The 24,766-nt window shown below is 39.2% G+C and overlaps 1 protein-coding gene across 6 annotated transcripts; it reads right to left on the reverse strand.

Annotated features, from left to right (window-relative positions):
* Window positions 1-2,800: 2,800 nt before the first annotated feature.
* RSRC2 (arginine and serine rich coiled-coil 2) lies at window positions 2,801-24,602 on the reverse strand. 6 transcript variants are annotated; one of them, XM_078337552.1, is made up of 11 exons: window positions 24,477-24,602; window positions 20,213-20,369; window positions 18,254-18,297; window positions 17,374-17,451; window positions 15,705-15,917; window positions 13,667-13,870; window positions 11,530-11,652; window positions 8,076-8,155; window positions 6,638-6,867; window positions 4,964-5,053; window positions 2,801-3,783 (listed from the first exon to the last, which is right to left on the reverse strand). In XM_078337552.1, the coding sequence occupies exons 4-11, from the start codon at window positions 17,379-17,381 to the stop codon at window positions 3,604-3,606; spliced, it is 1,128 nt and encodes a 375-aa protein (XP_078193678.1). In that variant the 5' UTR covers window positions 17,382-17,451; window positions 18,254-18,297; window positions 20,213-20,369; window positions 24,477-24,602; the 3' UTR covers window positions 2,801-3,603. The 6 variants fall into 6 exon arrangements, with proteins under 6 accessions (XP_078193678.1, XP_078193677.1, XP_078193679.1 ...); XM_078337551.1 differs by having other exon boundaries at window positions 6,638-6,870; XM_078337553.1 differs by lacking the exon at window positions 20,213-20,369.
* Between the last annotated feature and the right edge of the window lie 164 nt (window positions 24,603-24,766).

The raw sequence follows: 24,766 nt of genomic DNA on the forward strand, positions 1-24,766 counted from the left end.
GTTGAATGAACAGGCAGAGTGGACAAAGATGAGGCTGGAACACTACTAGGTCAGTACTCCGAGGCCCTTACGGAAGCCTCTCTCCAATCCCAACATTGGGAAGTAATTTACACATTTTACTTTTCTTTTCCTTTTGGTGGACAATGGGATCTTGCTGTACTACTCAGGCAGGGCTTGAACTCCTGAGCTTAAGCTATAGTTCTGCCTCTGCCTCCCTAAATACTGGAATTTCAGGCAGGAGCCACTGCGCCTGGCCATTTAAAATTTTTTTTAATTTTATTTTTTGAGACAGTCTCACTCTGTCACCCAGGTTGGAGTGCAGGGCCATGATCTTGGCTAACTGCAACCTCTGCCTCCCAGGTTGAAGTGACTCTCCTGCCTCAGCCTCCTGAGTAGCTGGGATTACAGGCACATGCCACCATGCCTGGCTAATTTTTGCATTTTTAAGAGACACAGGGTTTCACTATGTTGGTCAGGCTGGTCTCAAACTCCTGACCTCCTGATCTGCCCACTTGGCCTCCCAAAGTGTTGGGATTACAGGTGTGAGCACCGCACCTTGTTTTTTTTAAGAGATGAGGCAGAGGTTGCAGTGAGCCAGGATCACGCAACTGCACTCCATGTAAGTGGACCCTTGAAGTTCAAACCCATGTTGTTCAAGGGACAACTATAATTTCATCTTTCAACTATTTGCATTTGGCTACTCAAATTAAAAAAAAAAAAAAACTATTGAAATAAAAGATACTGTTAGGCCAGGCACTGTGGCTCACGTCTGAATCCCAGGTGGCACTTTGGGAGGCTGAGATGATGAAGATCATTTGAAGCCAAGAGAGGGAGACCAGCCTGGCCAACAGCCTAAGACCCCATCTCTACGAAAATCATCCCAGTGTGCTGTCATGGGCCTTTGGTGCCAGCTACTCGGGGGAGTGAGATGGATCACTTGGACCAATATACATATATTTTATAAAATATATACAGTAGGCTGGGTGCAGTGGCTCACGCTTGTAATCCCAGTACTTTGGGAGGCCAAGGCAGGTGGATCGTGAGATCAGGAGTTCAAGACCAGCCTGGCCAACACAGTGAAACCCCATCTCTACTAAAAATACAAAAATTAGCTGGGCGTGGTGGCAGGTGCCTGAAATCCCAGCTACTTGGGAAGCTGAGACAGGAGAATCGCTTGAACCCGGGAGGTGGAGGTTGCAGTGAGCAGAGATTGTGCCACTGCATTCTAGCCTGGGCAACAGAGCCAGATTTTGTCTCAAAAAACAAGAACAATAATACATACAGTGCTACTCTAGATTAGCAAAGAACAGACCATACGACTCATTATGTATTGTCAGCTCCTAAAATGCTGTAGACACACAGGAAGCTTTTGCATCCACATTACCGTACAAGGTCATGAATTTTTTTTTTTTTTGAGACGGAGTTTCACTCGTTACCCAGGCTGGAGTGCAATGGCGCGATCTCGGCTCACCGCAACCTCCGCCTCCTGGGTTCAGGCAATTCTCCTGCCTCAGCCTCCTGAGTAGCTGGGATTACAGGCACATGCAACCATGCCCAGCTAATTTTTTGTATTTTTAGTAGAGACGGGGTTTCACCATGTTGACCAGGATGGTCTCGATCTGTTGACCTCATGATCCACCCACCTCGGCCTCCCAAAGTGCTGGGATTACAGGCGTGAGCCACCGCACCCGGCCGGTCATGAGTATTTTTAGAAAGATTGATTTGAGAAGGCCAAGCTTAATTGAAAAATGTGATGATCACAAAATGATCCATAACGTCATTTCCTTAGAAGGCTTAGATTTGTCACTGAAACATGGTGAAAAGCCATTTTCCTACAGAATTACTGTGCTCCGGAAAAATGAAAGGCTTACTAAAAAACATTAAAAATCTGGGTAAAGTGGATCACACACGTCCCACCACTTTGGGAGTCCTGAAGTGGGAGGATTGCTTGAGGCCAGGAGTTCAAGACTAGCCTGGGCAATGTAACAAGACCTTGTCTCTACAAAAACTTAACAAGCTAGGTGTGATGGTGAGCACCTGTGGTCCCAGCTACTCGAGGCTGAGGTGGGAGGACTGCTTGAGCCTGGTTGAGTTCAAAGTTATAGTAAGCTACGATAGAGCTACTATACTCCAGCCTATGAGAGCAAGAGGAAAAAACCCAATTATTTTCATGTGTAACAAAAATATACCTTAATAAGCAGGTTTGTAGCACTTAATTCCAGATTTTAAAATAAGGCTGTCAATCTTATTCCTACAAAATCTTCCCTTATTGAACTCGCTCTCACACCGTGATGTTTTCCAAATGATTTTCAAAGGAAAGCTAAACCTTATTTGTTGTAATGAAAGTAGATTATTAACTTCAAGTTTTGCAATTGACCCCTTAGCTCCAGATTTATGCTCGAACTAGTGACAAAGCATTTTCTAGGGTGGGTGCAGTGGCTCACCCCTATTCCCAGCACTTTTGGGGGCTGAGGAAGGAGGATCACCTGAGGTCAGGAGTTTGGGACCAGCCTTGCCAATAAGGTGAAACCCCGTCTCTACTAAAACTACAAAAATTAGGCAGGCGTGGTGGTGCACCTGTAATCCTAGCTATTTGGGAGGCTGAGGTGGGAGAAGTGTTTGAACCTGGGAGGCGGAGGCTGCAGTGAGCCAAGATAGTGCCACTGCACTCTAGTCTAGGCAACAGAGCAAGACTCCATCTTAAAACAAAAACAAACCAAATCAAAAAAACCATTTTCTGATATTCTGTAGTTTATGTTGGAGAAGACTTCAAAGGGATAATGAGCAAAAGGCATACAAATAACTTGTTATAAGGCACTTTATTAAAATAAAAGTGCTTACATCCCTTTAATGCATTAATCTATTTCCTGAATAACACATGTAATATTTGACAAATACTGTATACCATCTGTCCCTTATAATAGGAAAACATATTATTTTAATGTTTGTTTGCTCCTCCCAATTTTTACATTTTTGCTCACCATGATATTGCCTGTAGTATAGTTAACTGACCTTAAAAAAGTTGGGAGAGGAAATTTCTAGCTAATGTTTCCTAACAGCCATTGCCAAATGCTACAGAAACCATAAAAGAAATTCAAAGAAACATCCCAGGTAACTTAAATTAACACCAGTTTTGAGAAAACCATTTTTTATTATCATCACCACCCAGCTTATCTGTGCTGGATTATGAGCCAAATGGCCAGATCTTCTAAAGAACATCTACATAACATTTCTTTCATGTTTCAAGAGATGAAAATAACTGTACAAGGTTAAGTACAAAAGTACACAAGACAGCAGACACGAAAAAAATCCATGTATGAGATTTTATCCCCACCTGCAGCTTTTATATTTGAAAAGTAGAATTCATGAACTAAAAATATTGTCCTTCTATAGGTCCTGTCAAGTTTAATGGAAGTGGGTTTAACCTGATTACAACACTAACACCAGTATCACTGATCTGATATTTACAAAAATTCAGATTTTTCAATAAATTAAAGTCAATGCAACACCCATGCAAGCTAGAATGCTAGCTGTTTGGTGAACAAGGACCTGACATCAGAACAAGAAGTCTGTAAGTCCCAAACTTTACAGATGTAATCGTTTTCAAACTGCATCCATTCCTCGCATTGAAGATGTGAAACCCAAACCCATTCCTCTTTGTGTGTGGGTTTGTGATCTTGCCATTTCATACTGAGCATCTAGATTTCTAAATACTTCTTCCTGTTGCTTGAGAGTCTTGTAACTTTCTTCATCAACTGAGCTACAACCAGCTTCATCTTCACTCTGAAGATTAGACAGAAAGCATACAATGAATTCAGATGGAAATAATTATCTCTCACCTGACACTATTATTTTTTGAGATGGAGTCTCACTCTGTTGCCCAGGCTGGAGTGCAATAGGGCCATCTCAACGTACTGCAACCTCCACCTCCCTGCCTCAGCCTCCTGAGCACCTGGGATTACAGGGGCCCACCACCACGCCCAGCTAATTTTTCTATTTTTAGTAGAGACAGGTTTTCATCGTGTTGGCCAGACTGGTCTTGGATTCCTGACATCGTGATCCACCTGCCTCAGCCTCCCAAAGTGCTGGGATTACAGCCATGAGCCACTGTGACAGGCCCTAATTTTTGTATTTTTAGCCACCATGCTTGTAACAAGGTAGATCCCCTGAGATCAGGAGTGTGAGACCAACATGGTCAAAGTTCTGTCATTACTAAAAAAATAACAACAAAAAATTATCTGGGTGTGGTGGTGGGCACCTGTAATTCCCAGCTACTTGGGAGGCTGAGGCAGAAGAATTGCTTTAACCCAGGAGGTGGAGGTTGCAGTGAGCTGAGATTGCACCATTGCACTCCAGCCTGGGCGACAAGAACGAAACTCCGTCTCAAAACAAAACAAAAAACATACTCTGGGGTACGTATTTGCTCTCAATTAATTTCCATTCATTATTAAGCACCTCCAAAGTGTAAAGTAATGTTCTTTCGAGGTCTCGAATACAGCAGGGTATAATGAAAATTAACTTTAGAAGGATGGAAAAAAAACATAAAACATGAAGAACATGTCAGGGTATAAATGCCACAGAGGAAAGTAAAGTAGAAAATGGGGATGGAGGCTGGGTGCAGCGGCTCAGTACTGTGATCCAGGGCTTTGAGAGGCTGAGGTGGAAGGACTCAAAGTTTGAGGCTGCAGTGAGCTATAATTGGACTACTGTACTCCAGCCTGAGTAACAGAGCAGGACCCTACGTCTCTCAAGAAAAAAAAAAATTGTGTGTGTGGGGAGGAGAGTGGGGAGGGGAGATGGGAGGGTTTTCAAAATGGGATTGCTTGTTATTTTACAAAAGGTGGTGGGACAGAGCCCAAAAAGGTGTCACCTGAGCAAAGACCAGAAATAAGAAAATGAGGGAAGAATAGTGTAGGAGGGCTAAGAGCTAATGCAAACATCCCCTGGCACATTTGAAACTCACCTTAATACCCATCAATTTCCTAAATTTCACATTTTGGTCCTTGTTTCCAAAATTCAATTTTTCCCATATTTCAGCAGACTGGGATTTGTCCTGTTAAGAAATACTAAACTTTAAAATATATAAAATATAAATTTATTTTTTAGGACATGAAATCTCTCAACAACGTAGCCTAAATTAAAAAAAACAAACAGCATTTATGGCATTCAATCAATGTAAGTTTAATTATTTAAAGACTTAAGAAAGAGATAACAAAGCAAAGAAATATAATAAAGAGGCTGGGGCATAATGGCTCATGCCTATAATCCCAGCACTTTGGAAGGTAGAGGTGGGCGGATCACCCAAGGTCGCGAATTCCTGACCAGCCTGGCTAACACGGTGAAACTTTGTCTCTACTAAAAATACCAAAAAATTAGCCTGGGGTGGTAGCCCTGGCCTGTAGACCCAGCTACTCCGGAGGCTGAAGCTGCAGTGAGCCGAGATCACGCCACTGCACTCCAGCTTGGGTGACAGCGAGACAATGTCTCAAAAATGATAAATAAAATAAAATAAAAAATGGATTCTTTTCCCACCATAGACCTTTTTTAACATGCAATTTCTGTGATGGCAAATAGTGTCATTTGCAATTAATGTCATTTGTCATTGCAAATAATGTAAAGTAAGTACCTCATAATCTATGAAAAATCCTAAACCAAGTGGCCTCTTTTCCTTAATACCTCTATGATAATATCAGTTGTCTTTGAAAGCTTGACTTTGATCATGTATATTTATTTCAATATTTAATAAACTGGCAAATTAGACTATCCTAGGTTTTTTTTTTTTTTTTTTTTTTTTTTTGAGACAGGCCCTCACTTCGTCACCCAGGTTGGAGGGTGCAGTGGCATGAATTTTTTTTTTTTTTTTTTGAGATGGAGTTTTGCTCGAAACTCACTCACTGCAACTTTCACCTCCCAGGTTCAAGGTATTCTCCAGTCTCAGCCTTCCAAGTAGCTGGGATAACAGGCGTCCACCACCATGCCTGGCTCAGTGGCATGATCTTGGCTCACTGCAGCCTTTGCCTCCCAGACTCACTCAAATAATTCTCCTGTCTCAGTCTCCCGAGCAGCTGGAATTACAGGCACATATCACCACACTCAGCTTATTTTTAAATTTTCTTTTTAGTAGAGACAGAGTTTTGCCAAGTTGGCCAGGCTGGTCTCAACTCCTTATCTCCAAAGTGCTGGGATTATAGGCATATATCACCTGTGCCTGGGCACCCAGGTTCTTAAAAAGAAAGGTAAGCCCAAAGTAATGTTTTTCTTTTCTTTTTTATTTTGAGAAAGAGTCTCGCACTGTCTCCTGGGCTGGAGTGTAATGGTGCGATCTTGGTTCACTGCAACCTCTGCCTTCCAGGTTCAAGCGATTCTCCTGATTCAGCCTCCCAAGTAGCTGGGATTACAGGCGCCCGCTACCACACCCAGCTAATTTTTGTATTTTTAGTAGAGACAGGGTTTCACTATGTTGGCCAGGCCGTTCTTGAACTCCTGACCTTGTGATCCACTCACCTTGGCCTCCCAAAGTGTGATTACAGGCTTGAGCCAATGTGCCCGGCCAAGTCATCTTTTTCATCCAAATTTGTTTTCCTTAGCAATTACTAATTAGGAATAAATGATAGAAGAGCAGAGTAAGAGAACTTACCCCTTCTTTCTTGCCCTGCCAAAGCATTTTCCTTTTTTTCTCTTGTTCAGCAAATTTCATCGGATTTACAGCTGCTGGGTTATAGTAGCTAGGTACAGCGATTCCTGTCTCTGCCAAAGCTTTAGCTTGCAGGGCTGCCATCTGAGCTGCCATGGCTATCTGAGGTGTTACTTGCGTTCCTGATGCCAAGAGGGCAGCAACATTGAGAACAGAACCTCCAGTAGCTGCAGCTGCTTGAAGAGAATATAAAAATGGATTTTAAAACATAACCAAACCCCCTGATTTACATTAACAATGGTTTATTAAAAGCTACCAATGTGTAAAGAGGCAGGATTTTCACCAAATATAAGGAAATGACTATTAGTTCATAAGTTTTTAGCAAACACTTGAGTGTGTTTATCAATGAACAAATTTCTGCATAAAATCCTTTATATATACGTGTAACCACACTCAAGCCTGCATCACAGCCTGAGACTCTTGTTTAAAATAAATAAATTAAAATTAAAATTAAATTGGCCAGGCACAGTGGCTCACGCCTGTAATCCCAGCACTTTGGGAGGCCAAGGTGAGCGAATCACAAGGTCAAGAGATTGAGACCATTCTGGCTGACATGATGAAATCCCGTCTCTATTAAAAATAGAAAAATTAGCTGGATGTGGTGGCACACGCCTGTATGTAGTTCCAGCTACTTGGGAGGCTAAGGATGCAGAAAGATGAGGAGATGCTACTCCACTACATCCTGGGCAACAGAGTGAAACTCCATCTGAGAAAAAAGAAAAAAAAAATCCCAAAAAACAAAAGACACCTGTAGTGATAACTGCAGTGTTACATGAACAAAAATAATCACTACTAATTTATTAGCAAAAATTAGCCAAATGCACCACACCAGAAACAAGCTACAAAACACTGAGGTGAGAAAACATTAAAATAAACTTTCACAGTGTACTACTAATGGGAAACAGAAATGACAGGTGATTTTCTTCCTATTTTTGTCAATTTTTCTACAAAAAGCATGCCAAACTTCCTTAATAATTAAAAAAAAAAAAAAAAAAAAAAAAAAAAAATAGGCTGGCCGCAGTGGTTCAGGCCTATAATTCCAGCACTCTGGGAGAGTGAGGCAGGAGGACTGCTTAAGTCTGAGATCAAAAATAGCCTGGGCAACAGGGCGAAAGGTCCTCACTACAAAAAATAAGAAAAAATTAGCCACGCGTGGTGGTGTGGCCTGTAGTCTCAGCTACTCGGGAGGCTGAGGTGGGAAGATCACTTGAGCCTGGGTGTTTGAGGCAAAGTTAGCTATACTGGAGTCACTGAACTCAAGTCAGAATGACAGAGTGAATTCCTGTCTGAAAAACAAAACAAAAACAACAACAAAAAAACATGCAAGAATACTAATTGAGTTAACCAAAAAATAATTAAAATTAAAAAAATAAAAAATTACCCGCGGCTATTTCCTGTTGTTTTTGTTTTTCAACCATTTCCTTTTCTCGCTGTTCTTGTAATTTCTTTGCCCTTTCCAACCTGCAAAAGTAATTTCAATACATTTAAAATAACACAATATAAAATATGTATCTCTTCTTTCTATATGCGCATGTACAGAGACAAGCCAATTTCCATAAAATTTTAAATATTTAACATCCCTCCACAACTGATATCTGCAGGTGAAGAAAAAGCAATCATTCATAATGGTATAAGTTACAGCTAAAGGATATTGCCAACAGTGGTTTTAAACATTTTTGAATTGACTGAATATTCAGAACAGGCACAGTTTTTATAGGCAGTTCCAATCAAAAAGTGAAAAAGAAATTCCATCTTGCAAGTAACATATTGAGAGTTGAGGACATTTTAAGGCATGTTAACCAGTAAATAAATTCATAGAACTATCAAAATGTTTCTTGAGGGAGATCAAGCCATGATAAGGCAGCCAATCAAGACATTCGGTAACTTTTTATAATGAACAGACCTTAGTGTAGTCTTCAATTTAATAAAAATCAAAAAGCCAAAACCAGAAGGTCAAGCAAACCTTGCCATTCTCTGTGTAATCTATTAAATTGGGAGGAAAACTTGTCTATATTAGAAAATTATTTTTAGCAGTTTATCATTTGCAAAGGAACTGGTAACATGAAACACAAATTCATTCGAAAACAAAATGCAAATTCTTGTTCACTCTAATTAGTGTGCATGCATATTCCTTAAATTCACTAATGAGTATGCACACCAAAGACACTGTCAAGTTTACTCTTCCTATACAGCAAGAAACAGCTAACAGTATCTTCACAATGAATTCCTTAAACTCCTTTCTTCATAAGGATTCTCTGATTTACCAATCAAGTCAAATGCCATACCCCCTCTTTGATATGGTGTAAAGTGGCCAAAAATGAGAAAAACATTGTTTTTGTTTTCGGGCGCTATGAGTTAACACAATACAGTGGTAGTAAATTGGATTTAAGAATTGTTGAAATTGACCAGGCGCGGTGGCTCTATCCCAGCTACTTGTGAGGCTGAGGCAGGAGAATCACTTGAACCTAGGAAGCAGAGGTTGCACTAAGCTGAGATCACGCCATTGCACTCCAGCCTGGGGAACAAGAGTGAAACTCCATCTCAAAAAAAAAAATAAAATAAAATAAACAAAAAATAAATAAAAATAATAAAAATTGTTGAAATTTACACAAAAATTTAACAAGCTATAATTTTTATTCTTTTATGAAACACATATGGAAGGCACAGCACAGACTTGATTATGTCTTTGATAATACAAGTTTGTGAATTAGTAACAATAAAATTTAGGTAACAGGCTGGTTAACGTGGCTCATGCCTGCAATCCCGGCACTTTGAGAGGCCAAGGCAAGAGGATTGCTTGAGGCCAGGAGTTCGAGATCAGCTTGGCCAACAGGGCAAAATCCGTCTCTATGAAAACAAACCCGGGCATCATGATGAGCATCAGTAATCCCAGCTTCTTGGGAGGCTAAGGCATGAGAACTGCTTGAACCCAGAAGGCAGAGGTTGTAGTAAGCTTACGCCACTGTATTCTAGTGTAGGGGATAGAGTGTAGACTCTGCCTAAAAAATTTAAGAAATGAGGTCACTGATCTGAAAACTATTTCCTAAACAGTTTTAAATCCTGACATTTAAGACCCAAAAAAGTAACAAACGTAAAAGGTCTATACATGGTAGTTTCTTGTTAACAAAAAAACCCTCCAGATTTCAAGGTAGTCAAGGAATAATCTGGCATTCTGAAATTAAAGGACTGTATTTAAAACTCTGTCTGAAAGATCTCCAAGTAGTCTAAGTCAATGAATTTTTAGATGCTAGTGTAACAGCTTCACTTAAAAAAAATCCAAAAACAAAAGCAGAATAGACTTATGACATTCAAATAAATAACTTAAGAGCTTAAAAAATATGCCAGTTAATAAAATTATAATTTAGTATAAATTAAATCCTATTTTATAGTAAATTATTTCCTAATCTACTGGTAATAGTTTCAGAAAGAAGATATGTGTGACTACAACTGGTTGCATTAAAATGGCCATTGAAGATTTGGAATTAATACCATTCACTAAGGTGAATGGAAAGAAGAGGTGAGCTCACGCTTTTGCTGCTGTTCAGCTGCAGTTTCTGTCAGGCTGGGTTCCCAGGGCAGCACCATCAGGTTACACTGTGATACCAGCCTGGGCAACACAGGGAGACCCCGTCTTCTCTACAAAAAATACAAAAATTAGCCAGGCATGCCTGTGGTCCCAGCTACTTGAGAGGCTGCGGTGGGAGAATTGCTTGGGCCCAGGAATTCAAGGATGCAGTGAGCCGTCATCAGGTGGCACTGCACTCCAGCTTGGGCAGGACCCTGTCTCAAAAAACAAAACAACTTAATTTTTGAAAAGAGAGGAGAAAAAAAAAAGAGAGAGACAATTCAAACCTAAAAACACTGTTTTTCAAAATATTGGAAATGCCGCAAACAAGTGCTTGTATTTTACTTTGCTTTTTGCCTTTCTGTGAGGCAGTTCTTTGAATAGTTTTGCGATTTCAATTATACAGACCTCGTGTGTGGTTCCACCATTATCATCTTTGAAACAACAGAAAAAATTTTTTTTTTGAGACTGAGTCTTCTCTATTGTCCAGGTGAGATCTTAGCTCACTGCAATCTCTGCCTCCTGGGTTCAAGCAATTCTTGTGCCTCAGCCTCCCGAGTAGCTTGCCTGTCACCACACCTAGCTAATTTTTAAATTTTTACTAGAGACAGGGTTTCACCATGTTAGCCAGGCTGGTCTCCCAACTCCTGACCCAAAGTGATCTGCCCACGTTGGCCTCCCAAAATGCTGGGATTACAGGCATGAGCCACTCCGCCCTGCTGAAACAGCAGGAAAAAAAATGTTATCTTATAGTTATCAGGAATAAAACTTACAAGATCAAATAAATTGGCTTATAATGTCTATCTGTTATTTGCCATCTTCAAAATAATACTGACAGAATACTACTGTTTCAGATATTTGTCTATTTGAGGGAGAAAAACCAAAAGGAAAGGAAAAGTCATTTTAGATGTGAAAACAGTAGTTCTTTTGGTGACAACACAAAAAGAAAAAAAAATAGTTCTTAAACCAGATTTGAGAATAAAAAAGAAGTTTCAAATGCAAACTTAAAATATTTGGGAGTCTAAATATGAGAAAAATGAATCAGTTAATCACGAAGGGAAAAAACACAAATTGTTGTAGACATCTCCCTCTTTTAATTGTGCAAATATTTAAGATAAAAATTAAACTATTTACATAGCTCTAAATCACAAATATGCCAGCATATTTACTATAGTATCTGAATCATTCTCTTATTGAGTAAGCATTCATTTTATCCACACAATTGAGCATCTATTTAAAGGTAAATAGGAACAAATGAAGAAATACACACCTCCTAGCTAAAGCTTCTTGGGCATCCATTGCTGTGTTTCTGCCTCTGAAGGGAGGTGGACTTGGAGTCCGGCTTAAACTTCTGCTAAATCTTCTTGGCTTTTCAATTCTCTTCTTTCTATCTCTGTAGTAAACCATATTTCACATGTCATATTATGGCCAAGTCATACTATTTTGTTAATAAAAAATCAATTACATTTACAAAGTTCAACAAAAATCCCAATGATACAAAACATTTATATTTTGAGATACAAGCATTTAAACATCTGTGTTACAGCTGAACTCACTGGAAGCAAGTAGTTTGTTTCCAACTCTCATCCCCTTTTAAGAGACAGGATCTCACTGTTGCCCAGGCTGGCCTTGAGTGATCCTCCTGCCTTAGCCTCCAGAGTACCTGGATCTACAGGCATGCCCCACCGCATCTGGTTGTCTCCAACCTTTGGCATAGAACATCCAATGTTGCAAAAGCTAGCCTTATACATTAGTCATTTTGTACTCATGTAGGTCATTATGTACAACATAGGAATTCTTCCTACATATTTTAATCTATAGTGAATTTGTAGATGGTTTTCAAAAATAGAAAGTTATTAACCACTAAAAAACTAGATGTCTGGCCGGGTGCAGTGGCTCATACTTGTAACCCCAGCACTTTGGGAGGGCGAGGTGGGCAGATCATCTGAAGTCAGGAGTTTGAGACCAGCCTGGCCAACATGGTGAAACCCCGTTTCAACAAAAACATAAAAATTAGCTAGGCATGATGGTGAGCGCCTGTAATCCCAGCTACTGGAAAGGCTGATGCAAGAGAACTGCTTGAACCCGGGAGGGGGAGGTTTGCAGTGAGCCAAGATCGTGCCATTGCACTCCAGCCTGGGTGTCAGAGACTCCATCACAAACAATCAAGACGTCAATGACCAAAGCTGCCAAAAAAGCAAATAAAAAATCTCTTCTGGCCTGGCGCAATGGCTCAAGCCTGTAATCCCAGCACTTTGGGAGGCCGAGGCAGGTGGATCATGAGGTCAAGAGATCGAGACCATCCTGGTCAACATGGTGAAACCCCGTCTCTACTAAAAATACAAAAAATTAGTTGGGCATGGTGGCACATGCCTGTCTGTAATCCCAGCTACTCAGGGGGCTGAGGCAGGAGAAATGCCTGAACCCAGGAGGTGGGAGGTTGCGGTGAGCCGAGATCGCACCTTGCACTCCAGCCTGGGTAACAAGAGCGAAACTCTGCCTCAAAAAAAAAAAAAAAAAAAAAAAAAATCTCTTAATTGGTAAGGTTCAAATTAGTAAACTACTACAAACTAGAGCCACTGACTAAAAATTGATACTGATATAAAGATCCCTTTTAAGTATAGGTCCCTTTTAAAATGTGTATGCAATAAATTAACAAAATAGTATACTATCTTACATAAATGAGCAGAGAAAATCACTGAACAATATTTATAATTAAAGTGTTCCTCCTGTGCTCTTCATTGTATGTTTCCTATCTCAACAAAGCCTCCTCTCAGTAATCAAGATAAATCTGAATTTTGTTCATTTACGAACAAAATCTGAGGTAGTCTGTACAGCACTGTAGGTTACGCATATGCATGGAATTTGTATTTAGATGTATCTGAAACTGACTCCTGGATCTAGCACTTAATATGATCTTGGCTCATTGCAACCTCTGCCTTCTGGGCTCAAGCAATTCTCACCTCAGCCTCCCAAGCAGCTGGGATCACAGGTGTGTGCTACCATGCCAATCTAATTTTTTTCTATCTTTTGTAGAGGTGTGGTTTCCTCATACTGCCCAAGCTGGTTTTGAACTCCTGGGCTCAAGGGACCTGCCCACCTGAGCAGGGTTACGGGCTTTTGTAAACCACTACACCTAGCCAAGATAGGCCTATTCACACCTGAACTTCAGAAGAGATTTATCCATCACATGAGAATACTTGTATTTCTATTCAAGTAGTTAGGTCTGTTCAATTGTTAGATAATGATTAAAATAATTTTACCATAATCTATAAATAAATCCTATATATAGATTATGGTAAAATTATTTTAATCATTACCTAACAAATTTAATATTCTCTTACTGAGAAAACAAACGAACTCTCTGAGGGGCCAATTAAATTTTGTTCAAGATGATGGTCACCTACCGACTCCTACTCCTTGTCCTACTTCTGCTTCTAGTCCTATGCCTGTGTCTTGATCTTGAGCGAGAACGAGACCTGATCCGCCGTTTTCTTTCCCTGCTTCTGGATCTTGATTTCTTCCTTTCTCTGCTTCTGGATCGAGATTTCTTCCGCTCCCTACTCCTGGATCGAGACTTCTTCCGCTCCCTGCTTCTACTACGATGGCGTCTGAAATTAAAGTGCACAAATTTTAAGTATTCAGAGTTACGGTGTTTCACTTATATGAATTATAAATTAGTTATCTATAGTACTGCAAGTAAGACAAGCAATTAAGTACATTATATTGTTTACAGAAAGAGTAAGTGAGGTTTTCAAAGAAAATATAAACTAAAAATGGATCTTCACGTTTGATAATCTGTCCCACAAAATATAGTAAAGCTATTAACATGTCAAACATGTTCAATGCAGTCTATCCAAATTTATGATTCTATTTAATACTCTTTCCACGGTATTTATTTACAAAGCTTAATATACCTTAGTGTATCTACTGAAAATTTGAGCCTGACACCATGCATGTATTCCCCAGACTTCTTCAAGAAAAAAACCACCAAACGCCATTCATAAATTTCAGCTGTGACCCAAATGCCCATTGATAATAGACTGGATTGGAAAAATGTGGCACATATACACCATGGAATATTATGCAGCAATCAGAAATGATGAGTTCGTGTCGTTTGTAGGGACATGGATGAATCTGGAAAACATCATCCTCAGCAAACTGACACAAGAACAGAAAATGAAACACCGCATATTCTCACTCATAGGTGGGTGATGAAAAATGAGAACACATGGACACAGAAAGGGGAGTACTAAACACTGGGGTCTATTGGGGGGAAAAGGGGAGGGCCAGTGGGAGGGGGAGGTGGGGAGGGATAGCCTGGGGAGAAATGCCAAATGTGGGTGAAGGGGAGAAGAAAAGCAAAGCACACTGCCATGTGTGTACCTACGCAACTGTCTTGCATGCTCTGCTCATGTACCCCAAAACCTATAATCCAATAAAAAATTAAAAAAAAAAAAAAATTTGAGCTGTGATCCAGTTTCTCAAAAATCTTTTTATCGATACTCCATCAAAAAAATCTAGATTGCAGTTTAGCAGCAAACACCTTCTATATCACATCGATAATGCAAAAAGCCAGTTTACTGGCTTAAAGTATACAGTTTAACGATATGATTTTTTTCAGTGCAAAAGAGATTAAGTGGTTAAAAATCTCAGCTGGGTAGAGTGACTCACTTCTGAAATCCCAGCACTTTAGGAGGCCAAGGCAGGCACACTGCTTAAGCCCAGGAATTTGAAAACAGCCTGCACGACATGGCCAAAATGTCTCTACAAAAAATACAAATAAATTAGTTGGGTGTGGTGGTGCATGTCTGTGGTCCCAGCTACTCAGGAGGCTGAAGTGGAGCACTTGAGCCTTGGAGGCTGAGAGGCAGGCCGTGCAGTGTGCTGAGAGCACACCACTGCACTCTAGTTAGGGCGACACAGAGAAACCATCTCAAAAAGGAAAATCTATGCTGGGCCTGGTGGATCACCCGAGGTCAGGTAAGACTAGCCTGGCCAACATAGTAAAACTTTGTGTCTACTAAAAATACAAAACTTAACCACACATGGTAGCACATGCCTATCATCCCAGCTACTCAGGAGGCTGAGACAGGAGAACTGCTTGAACCCAGGAGGCAGAGACTGCTGTGAGCCAAGATCTCACCACTGCATTCCAGCCTGGTGGACAGACTAAGACTCTGTTCTCAAAAAAAAAAAAAAAAAAAAAAAAGAAAATTCTTGCCATTAATTGAATATTGGTCATCCCTTACCACCCCATTCTCAGAAACCATTTTTTCATGGTAAGAAAACAAAGCCCAAAGCCAAAAAACAAAAACAAACCAAAAAAACCCCAAACAAACAAGAAACACTCTCTATTTTTTTGGGCATTGGTGGGTCCATGAGAAGCTTTATGTAACTTAAATCTTGTTATAAGGTATTACATTATAATACAAAATGACTTACCTTTCACGAGACCTAGATCTTGAATGACTTCTGCCTCTTGATGACTTTCTTTCTTTGCGTTTGTGCCTGTCCTCACCATTTTCAGATGAATTCAGTCGCTCTCTTCCTTTATCAGAAGGATGTTCTTTGTCATTATGTTCCTCAGACTTGTGTTTCTTAGAGGATTTATCTTTGGATTCATGTCTTCTTGCCTGTTTTAAGAAGAAGTTGGTTCTTTCAGGAAAATAGTGCAACAAAGAGAGTTAGTATGGGTATCAGTAGACAAAAATGTTGTGATGCAACATTAGTAACCTTAGGAGTGTGTGGCAAATAAAAAAAAGATCTAGTTTCACATCACCCAAATGTTGCAGAAATAATTACTATTTTTTCTTTACTATAAAAACCCAAATGCAGTTCCTCCCCAAAATATTTTCAATTACAATAGAAACAATGATTTTCAAAGTTGAAATATTGAAAAGCCATTATGCCAGACAAAAGAGGAATCCCTTATGTTTATCTATAATAATACAGACCATGTATATACATCAATTTCTAAATCCAGAGTACCTTACATTAAGTAAACAATAATGGAGATAATGACACAAAAAGTACACCAGAAATGCATTTCAATTAGGTAGCTAAGTATAATTATTACGAAGTACTAGTATTTTCAACAATTTCAAATTATTTTACACAGAGATGTAGTGTCCCTTTTATAGCTATACTGCCGGCTACATCCTCTAAGACAGCTCTTGATTCTCCTCCCAATGTCTAAACTGTGAAGCAATCTCTTTTCATCTTGCAGTATCCCAATAGGCTTGGAGAAGTATTACATTTCATGTACCTAGGGTAGAAATGGCAACTGTATGTTTCAGTTTTAAAGAAACCAAATTAGGTGTAACAATGAACCCATATGCTATCACACAATACATACTGCCCCCATACTTTAAAAAGACCAAGGCTTTCACATGTGCATTCAGAGACTCAGCTAAAATTAAATGAATGATCAAGTCTCATCCTACCAAATACCAAAGTAGGAAGTGGTACATACTATAGTTCCCTACACGAAGATTTGTCAAATCCATCCTGTAGCGAAAGCTTAAAATACTAAACATCTCTGAATCACTAAATTTTAAAACTGGAAGGAAACTCAGATCCTCTAATTGAATCCCTTTATGTGTAACTAAACTAAGATCTAAAGTTACGAAGCTACATGCGTGAGCTGAACCTATACCCCATGTTTTTCTAATGCCCAGGCTACCACTTTTCCACCATAATAGGACACTTATGTTCCCCAAAATAGGTCACAGCATATTTCTTTCCACTCAAGATTAACGTTTCTTAAAAATAAAACTTGGCCAATCATTTTAGAACATGCATGATGATAGCTGAAAATGATCATAGTATGTAATTTATTATTTGGAGAAAAGTAAGAGACCTGGAGACCCAAGTATTTAGTTTCACTGCCAGTTCTCTAAACGAGCTTATAAAATAAATTGTCCTTGGTTTTGCTATAAAGAGACAGACTGGAAAAGTCTTAAGTGGTTAAACTTCTAAAGGTTTTAGAGTTTATTTTAAACCAGCTTCTCAAACATAACATTACTATTAATTAAAAAAAAAAAACATTAAAACCCTTAACTGATTTAAGATATATTTAAGGGAAATAGGAGTTTGAATGACTAATAGTTACCTTATCATGAAGTAGGCTTATTATTTTGCTATCTGAGTCTGCAGCGTCTTCAGTTCAGTCTCTTCGCGCATTAGCACGCTGAGTATGATTTATTATAGAAATGTTATCATGTGAGCTAAACAAAATAGTCATTTTCACAAAAACTCTCCTAAATTAAAAATTTAACAGAGCTTCCATTAGGGGAAGAGGTGAAGTCCCTGCCCACATTTTTTTTTAGGAGTCCCTTGCCCAGCCCCCACAAGACTCTTCTCCCTTTCCAGCTACTACTTCTACTTTTCCTTGTTGGCTCATTCCTTGTCTTCTTAGGTGGGTGAACAAGTAACTCCTCTGCAATACAGCTGTTGCTTTTCTTTTTCCTCAAGTTTTGCTGTCACCATCACCTTTTCAGCTGTCCCTCACTCAAACCTTTATTTCAAAATTTAGTACTACTACTATTAGGAAAACTGAACTAGTTTGCAAAAGAAAACTCTTGTCATCTTTCATAAAGAAAAAGCAGCCCACAGATATCTAGGGTATTGCTATGTAATGATGATTGCTGTTTAAAAATCCTGAGCAATTGTCAGGCACCAAGAGACTCGGGACCTCAGATTAATGGAAGCTCTGTGAGACAGACCTAAAAAAACCAATTATATTCTTCATAAGAAATTTTTATTGTGAATATTTTCACAATATAATAAACTTAAGGTTTTGAAGGTACTTTTCACATAAACATCTTCTTCAAAACTGATGAATCAAAATCATGCTCATTTTATAACCCAATTAACCTTTTAAATTTCAAGTTTGGTACTTACCTTGACAAGGTAATATATTCATACAAATTTTTCTACCAGACACTTTTTAAGTATTTTAAAGTACCTATTCACTACAAAGTGTTAATTACCTCTTTGCTTCTGCTCCGGCTCCTGTGTTTTCTTCCTTCATTATCTGTGAATACAGACAAAAATATTCACCATAAACAAAGCTGGAGAAACATCACATCCTGAAAAAACTCCAATGCTGGAGAAAAATTACTCCTACTAGTCTTGTTCTAATAACTAAATTTTTTAATGGTGGGGTGGGATCATTCTACATTAATACTACACATATGTAAAACAAATCAAGAAATTGGAGCAAACCAGGATATAAACCAGCCCAGATACATATTTTAAACAGTCATAGACCTTTAGTATTTTACATACATTCTGACAAGCCTATCTAGTTTCCTAATCTATAGTAAATTTATAAGGGGGTTTGGTAGAGACAGGTAAGCCATTAAGAACCAAAAAAAAAAAAAAAAAAAAAAAAACTGAAGAAAATAAAGAGGCTGAGGCTGGGCACAGTGGTGCATGCCTGTAATCCCAGCACTTTGGGAGGCCAAGGTGGGTGGATCACAAGGTCAAGAGATCGAGACTATCCTGGCCAACATGGTGAAACCCTGTTTCTACTAAAAATACAAAAAATTAGCTGGGCATGGCAGCGAACAACTGTAGTCCTAGCTACTCAGGAGGCTGAGGCAGGAGAACTGCTTGAACCAGGGAGGTGCAAGTTGCAGTGAGCTGAGATCGCACCACTGTACTCCAAGCCTGGTGACAGAGCAAGACACCATGTCAAAAAAAAAAAAAAGGAAAAAGAAAAAAGAGAATAAACAGGTTGAGTTATATTTGGTATGTTCCAACATAGCTAAACTCTTTCTTTACTAAAAAAAAAAAAATTAACTGGGCATAGTGGCACATGCCTATAATCCCAGCTACTTGGGAGGTTGAGGCAAGAGAATCTATTGAACGCAGGAGGTAGAGGTTGCAGTGAAACAAGATCATGTCACAGCATTCCAGAATGGGCGACACAGACTCCTTCTCAAAAAAAAAAAAAAAAAAAAAAAATTTTCCATTCAAAATATAATACTAAATGGTTTCAAATATACAGATGAAAACTGCATTCTGTAGGTTATCTGTAGGCACAAAGGATAATGAGAATCCAGGCATTTCAACTTGTAAACTCAGAACTATTTTAACTTCTCAATCTCTTCATTCAACAGCAATGCTGACTTTAAAAACAGCGAAATACTGTCTTCCGTATCAGTCTCGCCTTTTTTTAAAAAAAGAAAATATGGAGACTTCCCAAATGCCAAACCTCTTGCTTCAGAAAAATTCTATTAAGTTAAAAAGAAAAACAAGGTTAAAAATGTTTTCATAACTTACTTCAAAGAACAAATAAGTGCAGAATATACCAGTGTCTAGGTTGTATCTCTGAAAACACTGTTTTGCCAATGTTGAAAGAATAAAATTTAAACATCTTGGGGTTATTAAATACAATAATCCAAATTCAAATATATATTATCTTTCAACAGTTATAAAATTTCTGCATTAGGACATCTGTATTTCTTCTAATTGAAAATTTCTCTAGAGAATTATCAATATATTTTTATTATACATTCCTCAGCTGGGAAGAACATTATTCTTCAACAAACTAAATGTCCTTTTTTTTTTTTTTTTTTTGAGACCGGAGTCTGTTGAATACACTGGAGTGCAGTGGTGCTATCTGGATTCACTGCAAACTCCACCTCCACAGTTCAAGAGATTCTCCTGCCTCAGCCTCTTGAGCAGCTGGGGTTAAAAGCATGCACCACCATGCCCAGCTAATTTCTGTATTTTTAGTAGAGACGAGGGTTTCACCATGTTGGCCAGGTTGGTCTTGAGATCCTGGCCTCAGGTGATCCACCTGCTCTGGCTTCCCAAAGTGCTGGGATTACAGGCTTGAGCCACCACGCCTGGCCAACAAACTAAATGTATGTCTTCTTATACAACAGGTCTACATGTCTTATACAAATGTTGATAGTTGTTGCCACCTTTAAGAATCATACCTGACTTTCGTTTTCTTTCTCTTGACCTTGATCGTGATCTTGAATAATGATGTTTTGAAGCTCTAGGAGAAACAGATACATCTGACTGCTCTTTTTTCTTATCTCTATCTGGTGATGTCTTTTCTGGGGCTAGTCCATCTCGTTCTGTATCACTAGCCTAAAAGTTTAAAGACAATGATTAAAGTTCTTAATTACATTTAAAATGTTTTCAATTTCTTAAAAGAAGAGGGACAAACGGATGGAAGACAACCCCCATCCAATCAATAAATCGGAATGGCTGCTTTCCAAGTAGCTAAATATGCTTCGTACACTAATAAGCCTGAATGACTTGAAATGATGAACCTGATACCAAAGTGAGACGTACATCCTTGAGCTGATATATCTTTAACTTTCTAATGATTATTTTTAGAACTTTAAAAGGAGGTTAGGAATAAGGGCTCCAAGTATTTCAAATAAACATTCAAGCAGAGAAAATATAGTCCTTTTAGATGTATGAATTCATTCAGCTGACTTTACCAATACTTTTCTCTTAGATTAGCATACATGTAAACATTAAAAATGTGTTGTTAACGCTTACTCAAGACCATAAAATCTTAAAAGAGACAATGCCTTAAGAATATTATAAAACAATAAACAGAAAATTAACTTACCTATGTGAGAACCCCATCTTAATTTCATTAACCCTCTTTACTGAAAACAGCCCCTTGGCACAGTGCTGCTGTCAAATATGGTCTGCCTCTCCTCACATATGCTCTGGGCTATGAAAACATTGTTTCTGCTTTAAAGCATTTTATAAGTAATTATTACAATATAAATTTTACAAATTTCAACTAATGCCCAAGGTAGACAATGGCTGGTTATCTGACCAGAGAATATGAAAATAAAATCATTGATACACCTGAGGAATTGATTAATTAAGAAGGGTTGGCAAGGTAAGGTCCTCCTCCAGTTTCTGTATGGCCTTGAGCTAAGAATGGTTTTCACGTTTTAAAAGGGCTGTTAAAAACAAGCAGGGCCAGCACTGTGGTCACCCCTGTAATCTGAACACTCTGGAGGTGGAGCCAGGCAGATAAACCTGAGGTCAGGAGTTTGAGACCAGCCTAGTCAACAAGGGGGAAACCCTGCCTCTACTAAAAATACAAAATTCAGCCAAGCGTGGTGGGGCATGTCTGTAAGCCAAGCTACTCAGGAGGCTGAGGTGGGAGAATGGTTTGAACCCAGGAGGTGGAGGTTAAAGTGAGTTAAGATTGCGCCACTGCCCCCTCCAGCCTGGGTGACAGAGACTGTCTCAGGAAGAAAAAAAAAAAAAAAACCCAAAAACCAACCAACCAAACAGAAAACAAGCTAGCAAACAAAAGAATGTGTCAGAGACTGCACAAGGCCCACAAAGCCAAAAATATTTACCATCTGGCCCTTTACAGAAACAGTTACTGACTTTTCACTTAGAACATCAGAAGGAATCTGGATTGAATAAATAGGGACTCAAGATACACTCTTAAGCGGCAGGAATTACATAACGGAGAACTTCTTCCCTTAGGAAGATTCGTCCAGAAATATCAAGTACAATAAATGGGGGTATTGTATTTTAACAAAGTAGGTTGTGAGAGGTCACATTACTTCAAGTATTTATTGAGGGTCAAAAATGTGCCAAAACCAGTGCTAAGACTTAGGGAATAAAATGATAAATAAAATAGAAAGGATTTACAGTTCAATTGTGCTGAAAGACATAAATTACGTGTTATTCCTCTAACAATGGAATAAAAAGAACAGTAAGAAATAAAAGACAGTAACTACCAGGGAGGCTCTCATGCCAGCATACTGTATATGGACTTATTTCTCCAGTAAGGTTTTCATCCCTTAGAATAGAGTTCAACTTTCTCATTTCACAGATGAGATCCAGCAACATCAGCTGACTCCCTTAAAATGATTCTCCATCTCCATCTCTTTGCTATGTTTATTACTAATGATACTGTATCATTAAGGACGATTCTGATTTTTTCCACAATGAATACCGGATATTTTAATATACATTTTTCCTCATCATTATCCTTAAGGACTATTTCAGATTCATCCATTACTTGCTAAGTGTTTGTACAGCTCACACTTGGTAAACAGAAGTGATCTCAAAAATTTTTAGCACCACTATCACTTTCAGTGCATGAAAATTTAATTCCTGAAGTACTGGCAAATCCCATTTACTTTTGCAGAGAACAAGATTAGAAGTGAAAAAAACCTTCTCATGTAAAAGCTAGCACTTAGCCTAGGCAGTAGTTGTCAGGCAATGGTTTATCTAACATTATGCTTAACATCACAAAGCTGGACAACAGAGAAACCACTCTGTGACACAGGCTAACTTAAACTTACATCAATCATTTTCATCTGTAAAATATGCTATGGATCAACAAAAACCACCTTAAACTAAACATGAATGATAGGTGGCCATTGAGGCCATGGAAAACTTTTATTTCCCTAAGGATATCTTATAGCAGCATAACACAGGTATCCAGGAAACAAAAACCAACGACTGAATATTAAAATTGCTCTGAAAATTTCTAAGCTTTAATTTAGTACAAATCTGTGTGTATACTTTAACTGCCAAACAGCCTTCTATTCCAGCATTTGCTCTAAGAGGCAGCCACTTTAGTTTCCTACAAATTTACATTTTGTTGCAAACTCCTAATAATGGCTCGAAACAAAGTAGACAAATCTTTTTCCACTGCGAAGGAGGTAATGCTGGATTGACTACTGGGCCACTTCTCTAGGGGATTGTCTTTTTATTTAACAAGGCACGGCAGAAGCAAATGCTTGAATTCACTTTTTAAAATACTGGAACCTGGGCGGGCCCAGTAGTTCACACCTGTAATTCCAGCACTTTGGGAAGTCGAGGCGGCTAAATCATCTGAGGTCAGGAGTTCAAGACCAGCCTGTCCAATATGGTGAATTCCCCTCTCTACTAAAAATATAAAAAATTTCGCCGGGCGTGGTGGTGGGCGCCTGTAATCCCAGCTAATCGGGAGGCTGAGGCAGGATAATCGCTTGAACCCGGGAGACGGGATGCTGTGGTGAGCCTACATCGCGCCACAACACTCCAGCCTGGGCCACAAGAGCAAAACTCTCCATCAAAAAACAAAAAAAAAAAACCCTGGAACCCAAGAAAACAGTATTACTCTTTAGTATATACTGAGGCCTCAAACACTAAACAAATGAAAAGAGTAAGTAAAAAAACTGGTCTAAACTCAATCAACTAAATATCGGAAGGCGTGGCGGGGGGAGGAAAAAAATCATCTGCCTAATCCCACATATTCCAATTGTTGGGAAGAGCAAATTTTAAAAGTTTCACTACGTTTAATAGTTATAATTATCATCAAAAATAATAAGATATATTTAGTCAGCAAGAAGAAATGTAACAGAATAACTAAAAACGGAGTATTCACACTGCAACGTGGATTCGTCAGAATTGGGCATCTTATACCCACCGCAGGCTTATTGTTCAGAGTAGGTAATCTACAAATTGTAGCTTGTTTGGGGTCAACGAAGGGTTTAAATTTAAAGGTACAAGGTCCGTGACAGGACTTAACTATAATGCTTCTTAGACTTCAAATTGATTACATCACGGGCCACTTCAGAAACCGCTCATCAGTCAGAATTGGTAGTAGTTCCACAACCTTTTAAGTTGAATTTTCACTCCCTTTTAGGAATACCCTCCTAGTTCATTACTACACAATAAATTAAGGTTTACACTGGCAAACACTAATTGAAATTATGCAACTAGAAGCATCTCATTGGAGCGTACCAAAAAAAAAAAAAAAAAAGCTATAAGTTTCTCTCTTCTTCCACACTATCCTTTACAGACACCCCGTTTTTGACTCAATACTTTTCAGAGACCATTCCTGATCGTCTCTTTCCCAGCCCCTTTCTCCACCGCAAATTCTCAGGCCCTAAAATACTCAGTATAAATCATTAGCCAGGATGAATAAGCGAAAATGGAGGAAGTTCATTAGGGCGAAAAGGAACGTAGCGTTGGTAAAGAGAAAAGGAAAGTTCTGGAAAAAAAAAGGCACTCCCTGCGGCTCCCCACCCCCAACAACACCGCCTTACTTCCCCCTCCCTACAGCAGGCAGCCATGATGGCGGGCGCAGAAGAAGGCCGCGGCGCCATTTTGTCCACATACACACACAAGAATGAGGCTTTGGGAACTGTTCACTCACTCTTTGGAAAGTAGCAGAAAAGTATCCCTGGCTTTAAACTCAGATTCGGTACCTACCGCCATAGTTCAGAGTCCCGGCCGCTAGAGCGGCGCCTACACTTGTCGCTTTCAACAGTACCGGCCGCTCCGAAGCTTCGCCTCAGACTAAATCGCAAGCGCGAGAGACCCGGATGGCACAAAGGCGAGGAAGCCCGGTGCGTCGCACAGCTTGCTGGGAGGAAAGAGGGCGGTAACGAGTTGCTATAACAACGCATTTCGAAGCGGTGATTGGGTGTTTTTCAAAGGGGCGTGTAAGGACAGTGAAGAGGGCGGGGCAAAGAATACACCCTAGGAATGCGCAGTCGGGA

The sequence above is a fragment of the Callithrix jacchus genome, chromosome 9 (assembly GCF_049354715.1).
Source record: "Callithrix jacchus isolate 240 chromosome 9, calJac240_pri, whole genome shotgun sequence".
In the NCBI taxonomy this organism is placed as follows: domain Eukaryota; kingdom Metazoa; phylum Chordata; class Mammalia; order Primates; family Cebidae; genus Callithrix; species Callithrix jacchus.